We start from the raw sequence: 14,097 nt of genomic DNA on the forward strand, positions 1-14,097 counted from the left end.
CATGCCTCACTGCATCATAATTTCCCTGCCCCCAGCTATAGCTCTTGCCCTGCGGCGCACGATTATCCCTCTCCATCACTAAAGTAAAAGTCACCGAGTTGTGGTCACTGTCCCCGAAGTGCTCACCTACCTCCAAGTCTAACACCTGGCCTGGTTCATTACCTAGAACCAAATCCAATATAGCCTCCCCTCTTGTTGGCCTGTCGACATATTGTCAGGAAACCCTCCTGCACACATTGTACGGATGGAGAATTTGCTAATGTGCAGGAAACAGAATAAAGAGTTCTTTTTCAAGTTAAAAACGGCACGGTGGCTCAGTGGTTAGCAGTACTGCCTCACAGCACCAGGGACCTGGGTTCAATTCCTGCCGCAGGCAACTGGCTGTGTGGAGTTTGCACATTCTCCCTGTGTCTGCATGGGTTTCCTCCAGGTGCACCAGTTTCCTCCCACAGTCACAAAGATGTGCAGGTCAGGTGAATTGGCCATGCTAAATTGCCCATAGTGTTAGGTGTAAGGGAATGGGTCTGGGTGGGTTGCTCTTCAGAGGGTCAGTGTGGATTTGTTGGGCCGAAGGGCCTGTTTCCACACTAAGTAATCTAATCTAATCGAAAGTTGGCAACCAATATCCAGTGAGGTTCCACAGGGATCAATGCTGGGACCGCAACTGTTCAGAATACATATTGATGACTTGGGGGAGGAAAGGCACAGTATTGCAGTAAAACTTGCAGGCAGCACAAAACAAAGCAGGTTGCAAAATGGTTGCAACAATTTCCAGAGAGATAGTGATAGGCTAAGTAAGTAGCAAAATGTTGGTAAATGGAGTATAATATGGAAACATGAAGTTGTTTATTTTGGAAGGAAGAGAACAAGAATAGTATCATTTAAATAGAGAAGAAATGCAGAAAGCTACAACAGTGACTCGGGAGGACTTGTACGTGAAACCCTAAGTTGGCACAGGTGCAGGAGATAATCAGAAGGCCAATGGAATGTTGTCCCTTATTTTAAGAGGGTTGGAGTATAACAGAGTGGAAACCTTACTGTAACTGACAAGGTGCTGGTGCAACCATGTCTAGAGCCCTGAGCAGTTTTGGTCTCCTTCTTTAAGAAAATATATTATTTTACTGGAGACAGTTCAGGAAAGGTTCACTGGAACAATCTCTCATATGGAGGAATTGAGAACACCATGGGATTCTAATCACTGGAGTTTAGAATAATGAAAGGTGATGTCATTGAAACATGTCAGATTCTTAAGGGTCTTGATAAAGTAAATGATGAGAGGATGTTCCCCTCATGGGAGAGTCTGGGACCAACGGGCATCAATTGAAGACTCAGATAAGGAGAACTGTATTCTCACAGACAGTGTCTTTACAACTCCTTGTCACAGAACCCTTGGGCAGCTGAGATAGATTCTTGATCAGTAGAGGAAATCAAGGATGATGGGGGAAACACAGAAGAACCGGGTTTTACCCTGTTCTTGTGGGGAATGTTATTTTGGAATAACAGTCGCTGTAAAATTAGTTTGTGTATTTTGAAATAAATTCCTGCTTGCATTGAATGTCTTTTCATTGAACTTGTTCTGCCTGTCCTGCAAGTGTTTGACGGGGACATCGCAAACTGAGCTTTACTCGTGAGCTAACACTGTGCTGCCCCTGTCCTGGGAGTGTTTGATGGGGACAATGTGGATGGAGTTTTGCTTTCAGCTTAAGAGTAGAAGGTGTATTTCTCTAAATCCAACCCTCTGCTGTCCCTGTCCTGGGAGTGTTTATTGAGACCGTGTAGAGCGCTTTAGGCTGCATCTTACCCCATGCTGTCCCTGTCCTTGCAATATTTTGAAGAGACAGTATAGAGAGCTTTTCTAACTCTGTGCCTGTAATCTAACCTTTGACATACGTAATACAAGTAAAGTATCTTATTTTAATCGTAGAATGTAAAGGGAAGGAAAGTGAACCAGAACGAATGAGACCCAGGTGAAGCAGGCAGAGGGTTCATATTCACCATTGTCTTGGAGCAAAAAGCTTCCAGTACTGTCCTTTTTTTTTGTCTGCGCTGTTGCACTGGTACTGAATTGAGGTGTTTGCCCTTATAGTTTGTTGGGATACTTGGCTTCTGAGAGGAAAAATTCTACTTGTAAACCATTAACTAATTGTTGCCTTTGTTTAGGTAAAAGTCGGAAAAAAGGAGATGTCCTGAAACTGGAGAATGACCCACAAGAGGTATAGTTAAACTTAACACTGGAGAGCTGCATGATCCTGTTGTTGATGTGTTGGATGTCCATTGCAGGCACTATTTACAATGTATTTACAGACATTGTTCATTTTTCCATTCCTTTTTCCTAAACCTAACTTAGAATTGTCATATTTGTCGACATTTCTAATGGAATCTGCCAATGTAAACATGTTAAATGTACTAACACACTCTGGTCATTAGTTGCTCTGCTCATTTTCACATCTCACATCCCAGAATTGCTAATGCTTCATCCAGTTGTACCCCTGACTTCCAAAATTAAAGAAAGTGTTGTTATTTAGTTATTAATGAATATGAATATTGTATAGAATCCAGTTGTGTGGCATCACATTCATGAATAGCTTGATTAGAAAATATAGAAAGCAGATCCAGGGATGGGTCTGAGGAACTATTTGTCTAGGCTGGGACGTGTCTATGTACGCCAGGAGTAGTGGCTCTGTTTTGGTGTTCAACAATAAGCAATGCTCCTTTCCAGTGGAGCTTCCTGAGTTATTACACAAGGGCATGATTACAGAAGACACCAAAATTGGATAAATAGTGGACAGCGAAGTAGTGAACCTCGGACTACAACAAGATCTTGATCAGATGGGCCAATGGGTTGACGAGTGGCAGATGGAGTTTAATTTAGATAATTGAGGTGTTCCATTTTACAAAGGTAAATCAGGGCAGGATTTATACACTTAATGGTAAGGTCCTGGAAGTGTGGCTGAACAAAGAGACCTTGGAGTGCAGGTTTGTAGTTCCTTGAAAGTGGAGAGTTAGGTGGATAGGGTAGTGAGGAAGATGTTTAGTATGCTTTCCTTTATTGATCAAAGTATTGAGTACAGGAGTTGGGAGGTCATGTTGTAGCTGTACAGGATATTGGTTAGGCCACTGTTGGAATATTGCGTGCAATTCTGGTCTCCCTCCTAGCGGAAGGATGTTATGAAACTTGAAATGATTCAAAAAGATTTACAAGGATGTTTCCAGGGTTGGAGGGTTTGAGCGAAAGGAAGAGGCTGAATAGTCAGGGGCTGTTTTCCCTGGAGCATCGGAGGTTATGGGGTGACCTTATAGAGGTTTACAAAATCATGAGGGGCATGGATAGGATAAATAGGCAAAGTCTTTTCCCTGGGATCGGGGAGTCCAGAACTAGAGGGCATAGGTTTAGGGCGAGAGGGGAAAGATATACAATGGACCTAAGGGATAACTTTTTCACACAGAGGGTTGTACGTGTATGGAATGAGCTGCCAGAGGAAGTAGAGGCTGATACAATGACAGCATTTGAAAGGTATCTGGATGGGTATAAGAATAGAAAGGGTTTGTGACATTTCGGATCGATTTTTATCCTACTCTGGAAAGTTTTCTTTTTGTTCCTTCAGTTGGGATATGCAAAAAATAGTTTTATGGAAATGAGTAGATGAAAATTGTTAATATAGAGTATGGAGCAATGGGATAGTGGTACAATTGCTAGATTATTAATCCAGAAATTCAGCTCATGTTCTGTGGACCAGGGTTCAAATAGAGGAATTTGAATTTTAAAAAGCTGGGATTCAGTGTTGACTGCCTACCTTGAAACCAATTTCAGGAAATCCCACCTGATTCATTATAATCTTTCAGGCAAGGAAACTGCTATCCTCACCTGGTCTGGCCTTCATCTAACTCCAATGTGATTAACTCTCATTACCCTCTGAAATGGCTAAGCAAGCCATTCAGACATACCAACCTCTAAAAGGTCCCTTCAAGGACAACACACTGACCAGCTAGCAATGCCTCCATCCCAGAAATGAATTTTTAAAAAAGCTGGATTTACTGGTACATTTGATGTTGGTGAGAGAGATAGAGCTGTCTCTAGATACTTTCTCCGTAGAAGGTAGATTCTCCCTTCCTGTTTACATGGAAAAACTGGTCACCATAATCTAAAAGCTGTTTCTCATTTGCTCTGTCTCCAAACCATTCCTCCTGTTCAATGAAAAAACTAGGCATTGTCAAACCGTCGTCATTGCGTAGAGTTTTCCCGAAAACGAACAAGTTTTGTCTGGCGTTGATATTCACACACATTAATATCATTTATTCTGCACCCATTCAATGTTCTTGTTTTGCAAACTACAGGCAAATTCAGCAAGAGTCGTTTCTTTGTAAATAGTGGTCATTTTCTTTCTGCAGTCCTCTTAATTCAAAGTAATGTTTTCCAATTTTACTCCACAGTTGAAAAGTCAATAAAATGTTTTAAAAAGTTGTTGCTACGTGTGGGACTCCACTTCTCCATGAATTCTGAAACATCTATTTGTACAATGTCACAACAAATGTGTAACCACTGCTAGAATATGGATTCCAATGGTGAGCTGGCTACCCATGACACATGGGAGGGATATGGGCCGGGTGCTGGCAGGTGGGACTAGATTAATTCAGGATATCCAGTTGGTATGGACAAGTTGGACCGAAAGTACATCTGTATGATATTAAAATCAGTAGTGGTGTACTGATTATAATATTCCAAGAATGCTTTGAATCTGGAAAAGTCCCAGAGGACTGGAAATGTATCACCTTTATTTACAAACATTTGTCAATGGAAAATGTTAGTCTATTATATCAGGATGTAATAGCAGAACATTTCAAAATATATAATATGATAACAGTCGACTTGGCTTCATGAAGGGGAAACCATACCTGACAAATTTAATAGAATTCTTTGAACAGATAACAAACATAGTATATAAGGGCGAAGCAATGGATGTAATAGATTTAGATTTGCAGATAAGGTAGTGGATAAGGTAGTGCACATGAGGCTATTTAGTAAGAGCCCATAGTTTTCGAGGGAGTATTTACCAATGATATAGGATTGTGTAGTTCATTGACAGAGTTACCCAGAAAGGGAGCATTTTCACAATGGCAATCTGTAACAGTGGTAGTCCACAGGGATCAGTGCAGGGGTCACAATTATTGGCAATACATATGATTAGCATGGATGTGGAAAGTGAATGTGCTGTAGCCAAGTTTACAGGTGACTTAAAAAAAAAATAGGTGGGTATGAAGAGGGATACAGACAGCATAAGAGGTAGTTCATTAAAACAGATGAATGTTTAATGACCTGTGCAGTCACAATGGCCAAAGGACCTCTTTGTACTGTAAAATCTCCACTGAACCTGAGAAAACCCTTCCACGTGCTGGTCACCAAGCATCAGCAAAGTTAATACTCATGGAATAAAAAGGACAGCAGTGACTTGGAAGGAAAGCAGGGTTGTGGGTAATGTGTTATTTTCAGCCTGGAAGATGATGTATAAAGTTCTCTAGGGGGTTGTTATTTGGACCACTTTTTTTCTGCTCTCTGTTAATGGATTAGAAATAAGGGTGTGATAAATAATTTCAGAATTTGCAGATGACAAAATCTTGAGAATGTTGTGCCCTGTGAGAATAGTGATAGATTTTAAAGAGAATGCCGATGGAAGGACAGACATGTGACAGACAGTGGTTTTTCAGAGAATTGTCATGTATGAAGTGTTTCATTTTGTTAGGAAGGCAGAGGACAAGGCAATGTAATATAAATGATAATGTTAAAAGGGGAAGTTAAGAGTACAGAGGGATTATAGATACAGTGCAGAGGGATCTTGGAGTCCATGTACTTAGATACCTGACAGTTGCCACCCAGGTGGATAGTGTTGTTAAGAAGGCATACAGTGTGTTAGGTTTCATTCGTAGAGGGATTGAGTTCCTGAACCGCAATATCATGCTACAACTATACAAAACACTAGTGCGGCCACACTTGGAATATTGTATGCAGTTCTGGTCCTCATATTTCGAGAAGGATGCGGAAGCATTGGAAAAGGTGCAGAGTAGATTTACCAGGATGTTGCCTGGTCTGGATGGAAGGTCTTATGAGGAAAGGCTGAGAGACTTGGGTCTGTTCTCATTGGAAAGAAGGCTAAAAGGGGATTTGATCGAGACATACAAGATGATCATTAGATTAGACAGTGAAAGTCTTAATTGTAGGATGATGATGTCAGCTTGTATGAGGGGGCATAACTACAAGTTGAGGGGTGATAGATTTAAGACAGATGTTAGCGGCAGAGAGTGGTAAGGGCGTGGAATGCCCTACCTGCTAATGTAGTCAACTCAGCCACATTAGGGAGATTTAAACAATTCTTAGATAAGCACATGGATGATTTTGGGATAGTGTAGGGGGACAAGCTAAGAATAGTTCACAGGTCAACGCAACATCGAGGGGCCGAAAGGCCTGTTCTGCGTTGTATTGTTCTATGTTCTAGAAGGGCACAGTTGTAGAAGGTTGATGAGCGACCTTAGAGGTTTGTGAAATTATAACAAGCATGGATAAGGTGTATAGCAAAGGTCTTTTCCCTCATGTGGGAGAGTTCAAAACTAGAGGGTATATTTTTAAGATGAAAGGAGGAAGATTTAAAAAGGATCTGAGGGGCAACTTTTTCAGAGGGTGGTTTGTATTTGGACTGCACTTCTAGAGGAAGTGATGGAGACAGGTACAGTGACAACATTTAAAAGACTTTGAGATAAGTACATGAATAGGAAAGGTTTAGAGAAATATGGGGCAAATTCAGGCAAGTTGGTCTCGTTTAGTTTGAGAAACATTGTCAGTATAGGCAAGTTGGACAGAAGGTTGTATTTCTGTGCTGTACAACTCTATGACTCTATAAGTAGGAATAACTTATTTCAGAACAAGACTGAAATTCCCTTGAATATATTTGCTATATTCAATATGGAATATTGTAAAATTTTGCAGATGGCAAGGTTCCCACAGGGAGGAGGCAGTCTTAGACTGAACTGGTGACCAGTGCTTTAAAGAACATTGGCAGGCTTGCCCTCTGTGGTTAACTAAACACATTAAAGCTAATATTAAACCCGAAGAAAAGGCATTATTATTATGCAGTGGCAGGTCAGAAGATTATGCAGAATATTTTTTTACAAAGCGAAGAACGTCTTTTAAAAAAGAAATGAAAAAAGTTACTGAGTGCAAGTTAGCTGGATAAATAAAAGCAGTAAGAGTCGCTGGAGAAACTCAGAAGGTCTGACAGCACCTGTGAAGAGAAAGCAGAATTAATGCTTTGGGTCCAGTGACCTTTCTTCAGAAGTAATTGTAGTGAGGAGAGGATTGGTACATATGCTGAAGATGGGAGAGGGGGAAGAGTAAATGATAGTTGGAGTTCGAGCCCAGCAAGAGAAAACAGCAGGTCGGAGGACAAGGGGGAATGTGCTCAGGCCCTGAAACTATGCAACTTCAAATCGAGTTCTCAAGGCTGCAGGGTCGCCGACTGGAAAGTGAGATGCTGTCTGCCAGGTCCCACCCACCAGGTCTTGCCATCACATGGGTTGCTTTCACCACAGCCAGCCCATTTTCACACACTAATGGTCCCCATTAGCAGCTTTTCTTTCTCCTGGGTCACCCTTATCCATTCCTTTATCTGCCCAACTGCCGTTCCCTCTTGCACGCTCTCCCCTCAATCTCCACCTATTGTTTACCACCAACCCCCATCTCCTCTTCTTCCCCCCCCCCCCCCCCACCCCCGGCCATATAAAGCAACTTTTTCTAGTTGCAATTACTTTTGAAAAAAGGTCGCTGGACCCAAAATGTTGACTCTACTTTCTCTCCGGTGCTGCTACCAAACCTCCTGAGTTTCTCCAGTAATTTTTGTTTTGGGTTCAGCTTTGCACTTCTTTGGTTTTTGTTCTTGGATGGGAGTTTGTCTTATGAGGAAGGTTGGAAAGGCGATGCTTGTGTTCGCTGGAGTTTAGAAGGGTATGGGGCAATGCGATTGCAGTGTGTAAGATCTGCACGGTCTTCTCAGATGTTTCCTCTTGGCAGAGAATCTGGAACTAGGGGTTGCTATCTTAAAGTTTAGGAAGTTGCCCATTTAAAACAGGAGTGTGGAGAAACTTCCTCTGGCAGTGGAGTCTTTTGAACTCTCTTCCTGAAAATGTGGTGGAAGCAGAGTCCTAGAGATGTACAGCACGGACACAGACCCTTCGGTCCAACCCGTCCATGCCGGACAGATATCCCTACCTGCCAGCACCCGGCCCATATCCCTCCAAACCCTTCCTATTCACATACCCATCTAAATGCCTCTTAAATGTTGCAATTGCGTGAAAGCGTTGCCCCGTAAATCTCTTTTATATTTTTCCGCTCTCGCCCTAAACCTATACCCTCTAGTTCTGGACTCCCCAACCCCAGGGAAAAGACTTTGCCTATTTACCCTATCCATGCCCCTTATAATTTTGTAAACCTCTATAAGGTATCCCCTCAGCCTCTGACGCTACAGGGAAAACAGCCCCAGCTTGTTCAGCCTCTCCCTTTTGACTTAAATCCTCCAATCCTCGCAACAACATCCTCTTTAAATATTTTAAGACCGTTAGGAAGATTCCTGATGAGCTAGGAGATGAAAGGTGAATAGTAGTAGGTGGGAATGTGGTCTATCCAAATCAACTGTGATCTTAATGAATAGCAGAGCAGGCTAATTCACAAACCTGATGATCTACCAACAGTGAAAAGAAGCTGATGGTATCAGTTGGCTTTGAAATTATTTGCACCAAGTGTGACCTGCATTTTATATTTAGATGCAACTAAATGTTGTCACATTGGAAAGCTTTTTAGAAATCTCCACAAAGATGTGGTCCCACATGACGTTATGGTTATCAGCTGTTGAAATGTCCCAGGCATGCTATATATCTGGTGTATTGAATTTTTCATTTGGTCATTCATCATGACATTTCTAATAGTCTTTTTGGTAGTTGTTCATGTGTTAAGCTGGAATGGGAGATCTGAAATGCTATTCTAGCTAAAGACTCGTGTTCCAAGTTTGGTAGTGGATATGATGGCAATGTCAGTGACCTGTAATGGAACTTACGCATTCTGTGTTCAAGACTGCACTGTATTCACTTTCCTTGCAATTCATGCATTCCCAGTTCACTAAAGAAATTGCTTAAACTGTCTCAGTGCTGTTTTTGAGCAGTACCTGGGGCTCTGGGCTTGCTGAGGCTCAGTTCTCTATTACTTGAGAAGTAGAGTACAAGGGTGGTGCATATGGAGTCCACCTGTTCTCTGTATTTAGAAGGTAAGGGAAGAGCTATTGAGGATCTTACCTACTGCAGCTGATAGCTTAGGAACATTCGTATCTGAGTCAGTTTGTTACCACAGATCAGAAAAAGAGTGGTTGCATTTCTATTGTACAGCAGGAATTAGAAGCTGAAGTTAGTCCATCTGACTGCATGAAAGGTACCATAGCATTAATCTGAGGAGATATGAAGATTGCCATGATGAGACCGATAATGTGGAGTTAAACTATGTTCCTATTACAACATGTAAGACTTTTCTCTAAAATGTGCAGTTTTTACTTAAAACAACATTGTGAAGGAGGACTGGTAGGTCACTCTGGCAGTATAATCGGTCTCTCATCTGACTGAATGGCTGGAACAGGCAAAACAGGGATTAGATGTCAAAGAACAAAGACAATTTACGGCCCAGGAACAGGCCCTTCGGCCCTCCAAGCCTAAGCCGAATTAAACTTACCTAAGCATCTGTATACCTCTGCTCCCTACCTACTCATGCATCTGTCCAGACACAAATTAAATAACTCTATCGTGCCTGCCTCTACCACCTCTGCTGGCAACGCATTCCAAACGCCCGCCACCCTCTGTGTGAAGTACTTGCCGCGTGTATCCCCCTTAAACTTTCCACCTCTCACCTTGAAAGCATGACCTCTCATTATTGAATCCTTTACCCTGGGAAAAAGCTTGTCTCTATTCACCCTGTTTATACCCTTCATGATTTTGTAAACTTCAATCAGGTCCTCCCCACACACCGCACCCCCCCCCCCCCCCCCCCCCCCCCCCAATCTCTGTTTTTCTAGTGGAAATAAACCAAAGCTACTCAACCTCTCTTCATAGCTAGCACCTTCCATACCAGGTAACATCCTTGTAAACCTTCTCTGCACCCTCTCCAAAATGTCCACATCCTTTTGGTAATGTGGCGACCAGAATTGTACGCAGTATTCTAAATGTGGCCGAACCAATGTCTTGTACAATTTTAACATGACTTGACTTGCCAGCTCTTATACTCAATACCCCGTCCAATGAAGGCAAGCATTCCATATGTCGTCTTGACCACTCTATCCACCTGTGCAGCAACCTTCAGGGTACAATGGACCTGCACTCTCTGATCTCCCTGCCCATCAACATTTCCCAAAGCTCTTCCATTCATTGTATAATTTGCTCTAGAATTAGACTTGCCTAAATGCATCACCTCACATTTGTCTGGATTGAAAGCCATCTGCACTTTTTCCACCCAACTCTCCAGTCTGTCGATATCCTCCTGTATTCTCTGACAGTCCATTATGCTTTCTGCTACTCCACCAATCTTTGTGTCATCTGCAAACTTGCTGATCATACCAACAGTGCCCTCTTCCAGATTATTTATGTATATTACAAACAACAGTGGCCCCTGTGGAACCCCACTGGTCACCTTTCTCCATGTCGTGGAGGATGGAATATTTGGGAGCCTCTTACTGCTGATTGGTCAGGTTATTGTGTTTGTAACAGGTGGTAGGCGTTGATGTTCTTACTGCAGATTGTCTGGTAATACAAATAATTGTTCGATAAGATCGGACTTGTGTGTTGCTGCCCTGTCCGTATTCACATCCTTTGCAACAGTAAATTTCCAGTGAGTTGAAACTCAAAGGATCCAGCATAAGTTTGCATTGAGTTTCAAGATCCCTGAGGCAGTCCCTATATAACCCAATTTGCCAACAAACAGACAAAATTGCCAAATGACGTGGCAGACCACAGCAGTGCCATGTTCCTTGCTCCAATCAGCAACACTTGGACATTTACTGAAACGTTTTGCCTTATTTGTTAGCTTTGTAGGTGTTTCACAGGAAGGCTGTGATGTCAAATCATGGTTTATCCAGTTTCCCATAATTTTATGCCCTTGGACTGCCTAACGGGGCGGCACGGTGGCACAGTGGTTAGCACTGCTGCCTCACAGCGCCAGAGACCCAGGTTCAATTCCCACCTCAGGCGACTGACTGTGTGGAGTTTGCACGTTCTCCCCGTGTCTGCGTGGGTTTCCTCCGGGTGCTCCGGTTTCCTCCCACAGCCCAAAGATGTGCGGGCCAGGTGAATTGGCCATGCTAAATTGTTAGGTAAGGGGGTAAAATATAGGGGTATGGGTGGGTTGCGCTTTGGCGGGTCGGTGTGGACTTGTTGGGCCGAAGGGCCTGTTTCCACACTAAGTAATCTAAGCTGTAATCTAATCTAAGCTGTTACCTTACTAGGTAACATCTTCAGTGGGCCTCATGTGAAACTGTGCTGTGACTGGTAGTCACGTGGTTAGCCTACAGAACTTGTGCTAGCCCAAAGTTACAGTGCAGAACTCCAGTGTATCTCTGGAAACACCGGTCGTACTAGAGAAAATATTCTGGGGGGGGTGGAACAAAAGGTAGTCAATATGAGCAGTCATGAATCCTGCTAAAGTTAAACACACTCAACACCAGGTTACAGTCCAACACGTTTATTTTGAAGGACAAGCTTTGGGAGCACCGCTCCTTCGTCAGGTACCTGTGGAGCAGAATCAGAAGAGACAGAATTGATAGCAAAAGATCATAGTGTCATGCAACTGAAATTATTTATTGAACAAACCTAGATTGTTGGTTAAGTCTTTTAGCTTTTGGAATTGGTTGCAGGTTTAGGTTCATTAATACGTAAATCTCAGAACTTTTTTCCAGTTATTCTCGAGATAACTTAAGGTTTTTTTTATATTAAAATAAAGTGACATCTCAGCTCAGACAATGCATTAAAGGTGTGAGATTAAAGTCAGTCTGTATCCCAGTTTTGAATCAGATTGGTTCTGTTTCCAGAGTAGGAATTTATAAAATGTTACATGGATTGACTGCTTGCATTGACTGCCTGCGGATTGTGTGAACATTGAACAGTGCAGACCCTTCAGCCCAAACTACAAAGAGCAGAGGCCTAAGAACAGATCCCTGCGGGACACCACTGGTCACTGACCTCCAGTCGGAATACTTTCCATCTACTACCATTTGCTGTCTTCTTTCGGTCAGCTATTTCTGTATCCAGACAGCCAAATTTCCCTGTATCCCATACCTCCTCACTTACTGAATGAGCCTACTGTGGGAACCTTATCAAATCCCTTACTGAAATCCATCCACTGCTCGACCTTTGTCAGCTTGTTTTGCCACATTCTTAAAGAACTCAGTAAGGCTTGTGAGGCATGACCTGCCCCTCTGAAAGCCATGCTGACTATCTATGTTTTTTCAAATAGTTATTAATCCTATCTCTCAGAATCGTTTCCAGTACCTTGCTTACCACAGACATAAGACTGACTAGTCTGTAATTCCCAGGGATTTCCCTATTCCCTATCTTGAACACAGGAACAACATTCACCTCCCTCTTCCATAGAGAGTGTGGATGCAAAGATTATCACCAGAGGTGCAGCAATCTCATTCCTTGCTTCCCGTATAACCTTGGATATATCTGGTCCGGCCCTGTGGACTTATCTGTCTTGATGCTTCCCAGAATTTCTAGCACTTCCACTTAATCAGTCTGTTCACCAAAGTCCCTCTCTCTTGTGAATACTGAAGCAAAAGACTCATTTAGGGCCTCCCCTACCTCTTCAGACTCCCGGCACAAGTTCCATTCACTATCCCTAATCAGCCTATCCTCTCTGATCATTCTCTTATTCCTCACAAGTGTAGAATGCCTTTTCCCTAATCCTTCCCACCAAGGCTTTTTCATGGCCTCTCAAAGTTTGCTGTAAATAAGGTCTGTTTAAGGTTTGGCAGTTGTTAAAAAGTGAGAAGGAAGGTGTAGGGGAGGTCTTAGCAAGGTGCTCATCCCCATTGGTAATGTGTGGCAGGCTGCGAAGACCATGGTGCGGTTGTTCAGCTCCTGGGAAGTACTGGACAACTGGACCCTATCAATCGCATCCAGTGTTTGCCTCCTGAGGAAGTCGTCATGGTTTCTGTCTGTGGCACGTCCGAATTGGCGGTCAATGAGTTGAGCATCGTACCCTGTTCTTCTGAGGGCATCCTTGAGCACTTTCAGGTGTCCGTCAGATTCCTCCTCATCTGAACAGATCCTCTATATGCGGAGGGCTTGCCCATTGGGAATGGCTGTTTTAATATGTTTCGGGTGGAAGCTAGAGAAGTGAAGCATTGAGAGGTTAATTGTGGGTTTGTGGTTGAGTGAGGTGCAGAGGTGCCCATTCTTGATGGAGATACATGTGCCCAAGAATGAGACAGATACTCAAGAGTAGTCTGTGGTAAGTCTGATGGTGGGATGAAACTTGTTGATGTCACTGTGTAGTCATTTCAGTGACTCCTCGCCATGGGTCCAGAGGAAGAAAATAACATCAATACATCTGGTATATAGTGCTGGTTGGAGGTCCTGTGCAGAAAAGAAGTCTTGTCCAAACTTGTCCAAAATATTGGCATATTAGAGTGTAACTTTGGTCCCCATGGCTGTTCCGTGTGTCTGGATGAAGAACTGTTTGTCAAGGTGTAAATGTTGTGGTCAATTTGCCAATTCCGACGTGCCACAGCAAGAAACCGCAATGACCTTCTCAGGAGGCAGACACAGGATGCAACCGATAGCGTACCCTTCGATGCCCAGCACTTCCGGGAGTGGAGAGACTACACCATGGTCTTCGCAGCCTGCAACACATTATCGATAAGAATGAGCACCTCGCCAAAACCTTCCCTCCGGCCTCCCCAATTCTCGCCTTTAAACAACCACCAAACCTTAAACAGACCACTGTCTGCAACAAACTGCCCAGGCTTCAGGATAACATCGGCCACAACAGCATTACTACCCTGTCTTGGCAACCACTGCAAG

General features: G+C 43.1%; 1 protein-coding gene across 1 annotated transcript in view; it reads left to right on the forward strand.

The window, feature by feature from the left end:
• Positions 1–14,097, forward strand: part of LOC132825777 (rab-like protein 6) — a 126,267-nt gene that overhangs the window by 27,787 nt on the left and 84,383 nt on the right. The window contains exon 4 of the mRNA XM_060841243.1: positions 2,161–2,213. Within this exon, the coding sequence (XP_060697226.1) occupies positions 2,161–2,213 (53 nt within the window). The remainder of the gene's footprint in view (positions 1–2,160; positions 2,214–14,097) is intronic.

This window comes from Hemiscyllium ocellatum, chromosome 21 (assembly GCF_020745735.1).
Source record: "Hemiscyllium ocellatum isolate sHemOce1 chromosome 21, sHemOce1.pat.X.cur, whole genome shotgun sequence".
In the NCBI taxonomy this organism is placed as follows: domain Eukaryota; kingdom Metazoa; phylum Chordata; class Chondrichthyes; order Orectolobiformes; family Hemiscylliidae; genus Hemiscyllium; species Hemiscyllium ocellatum.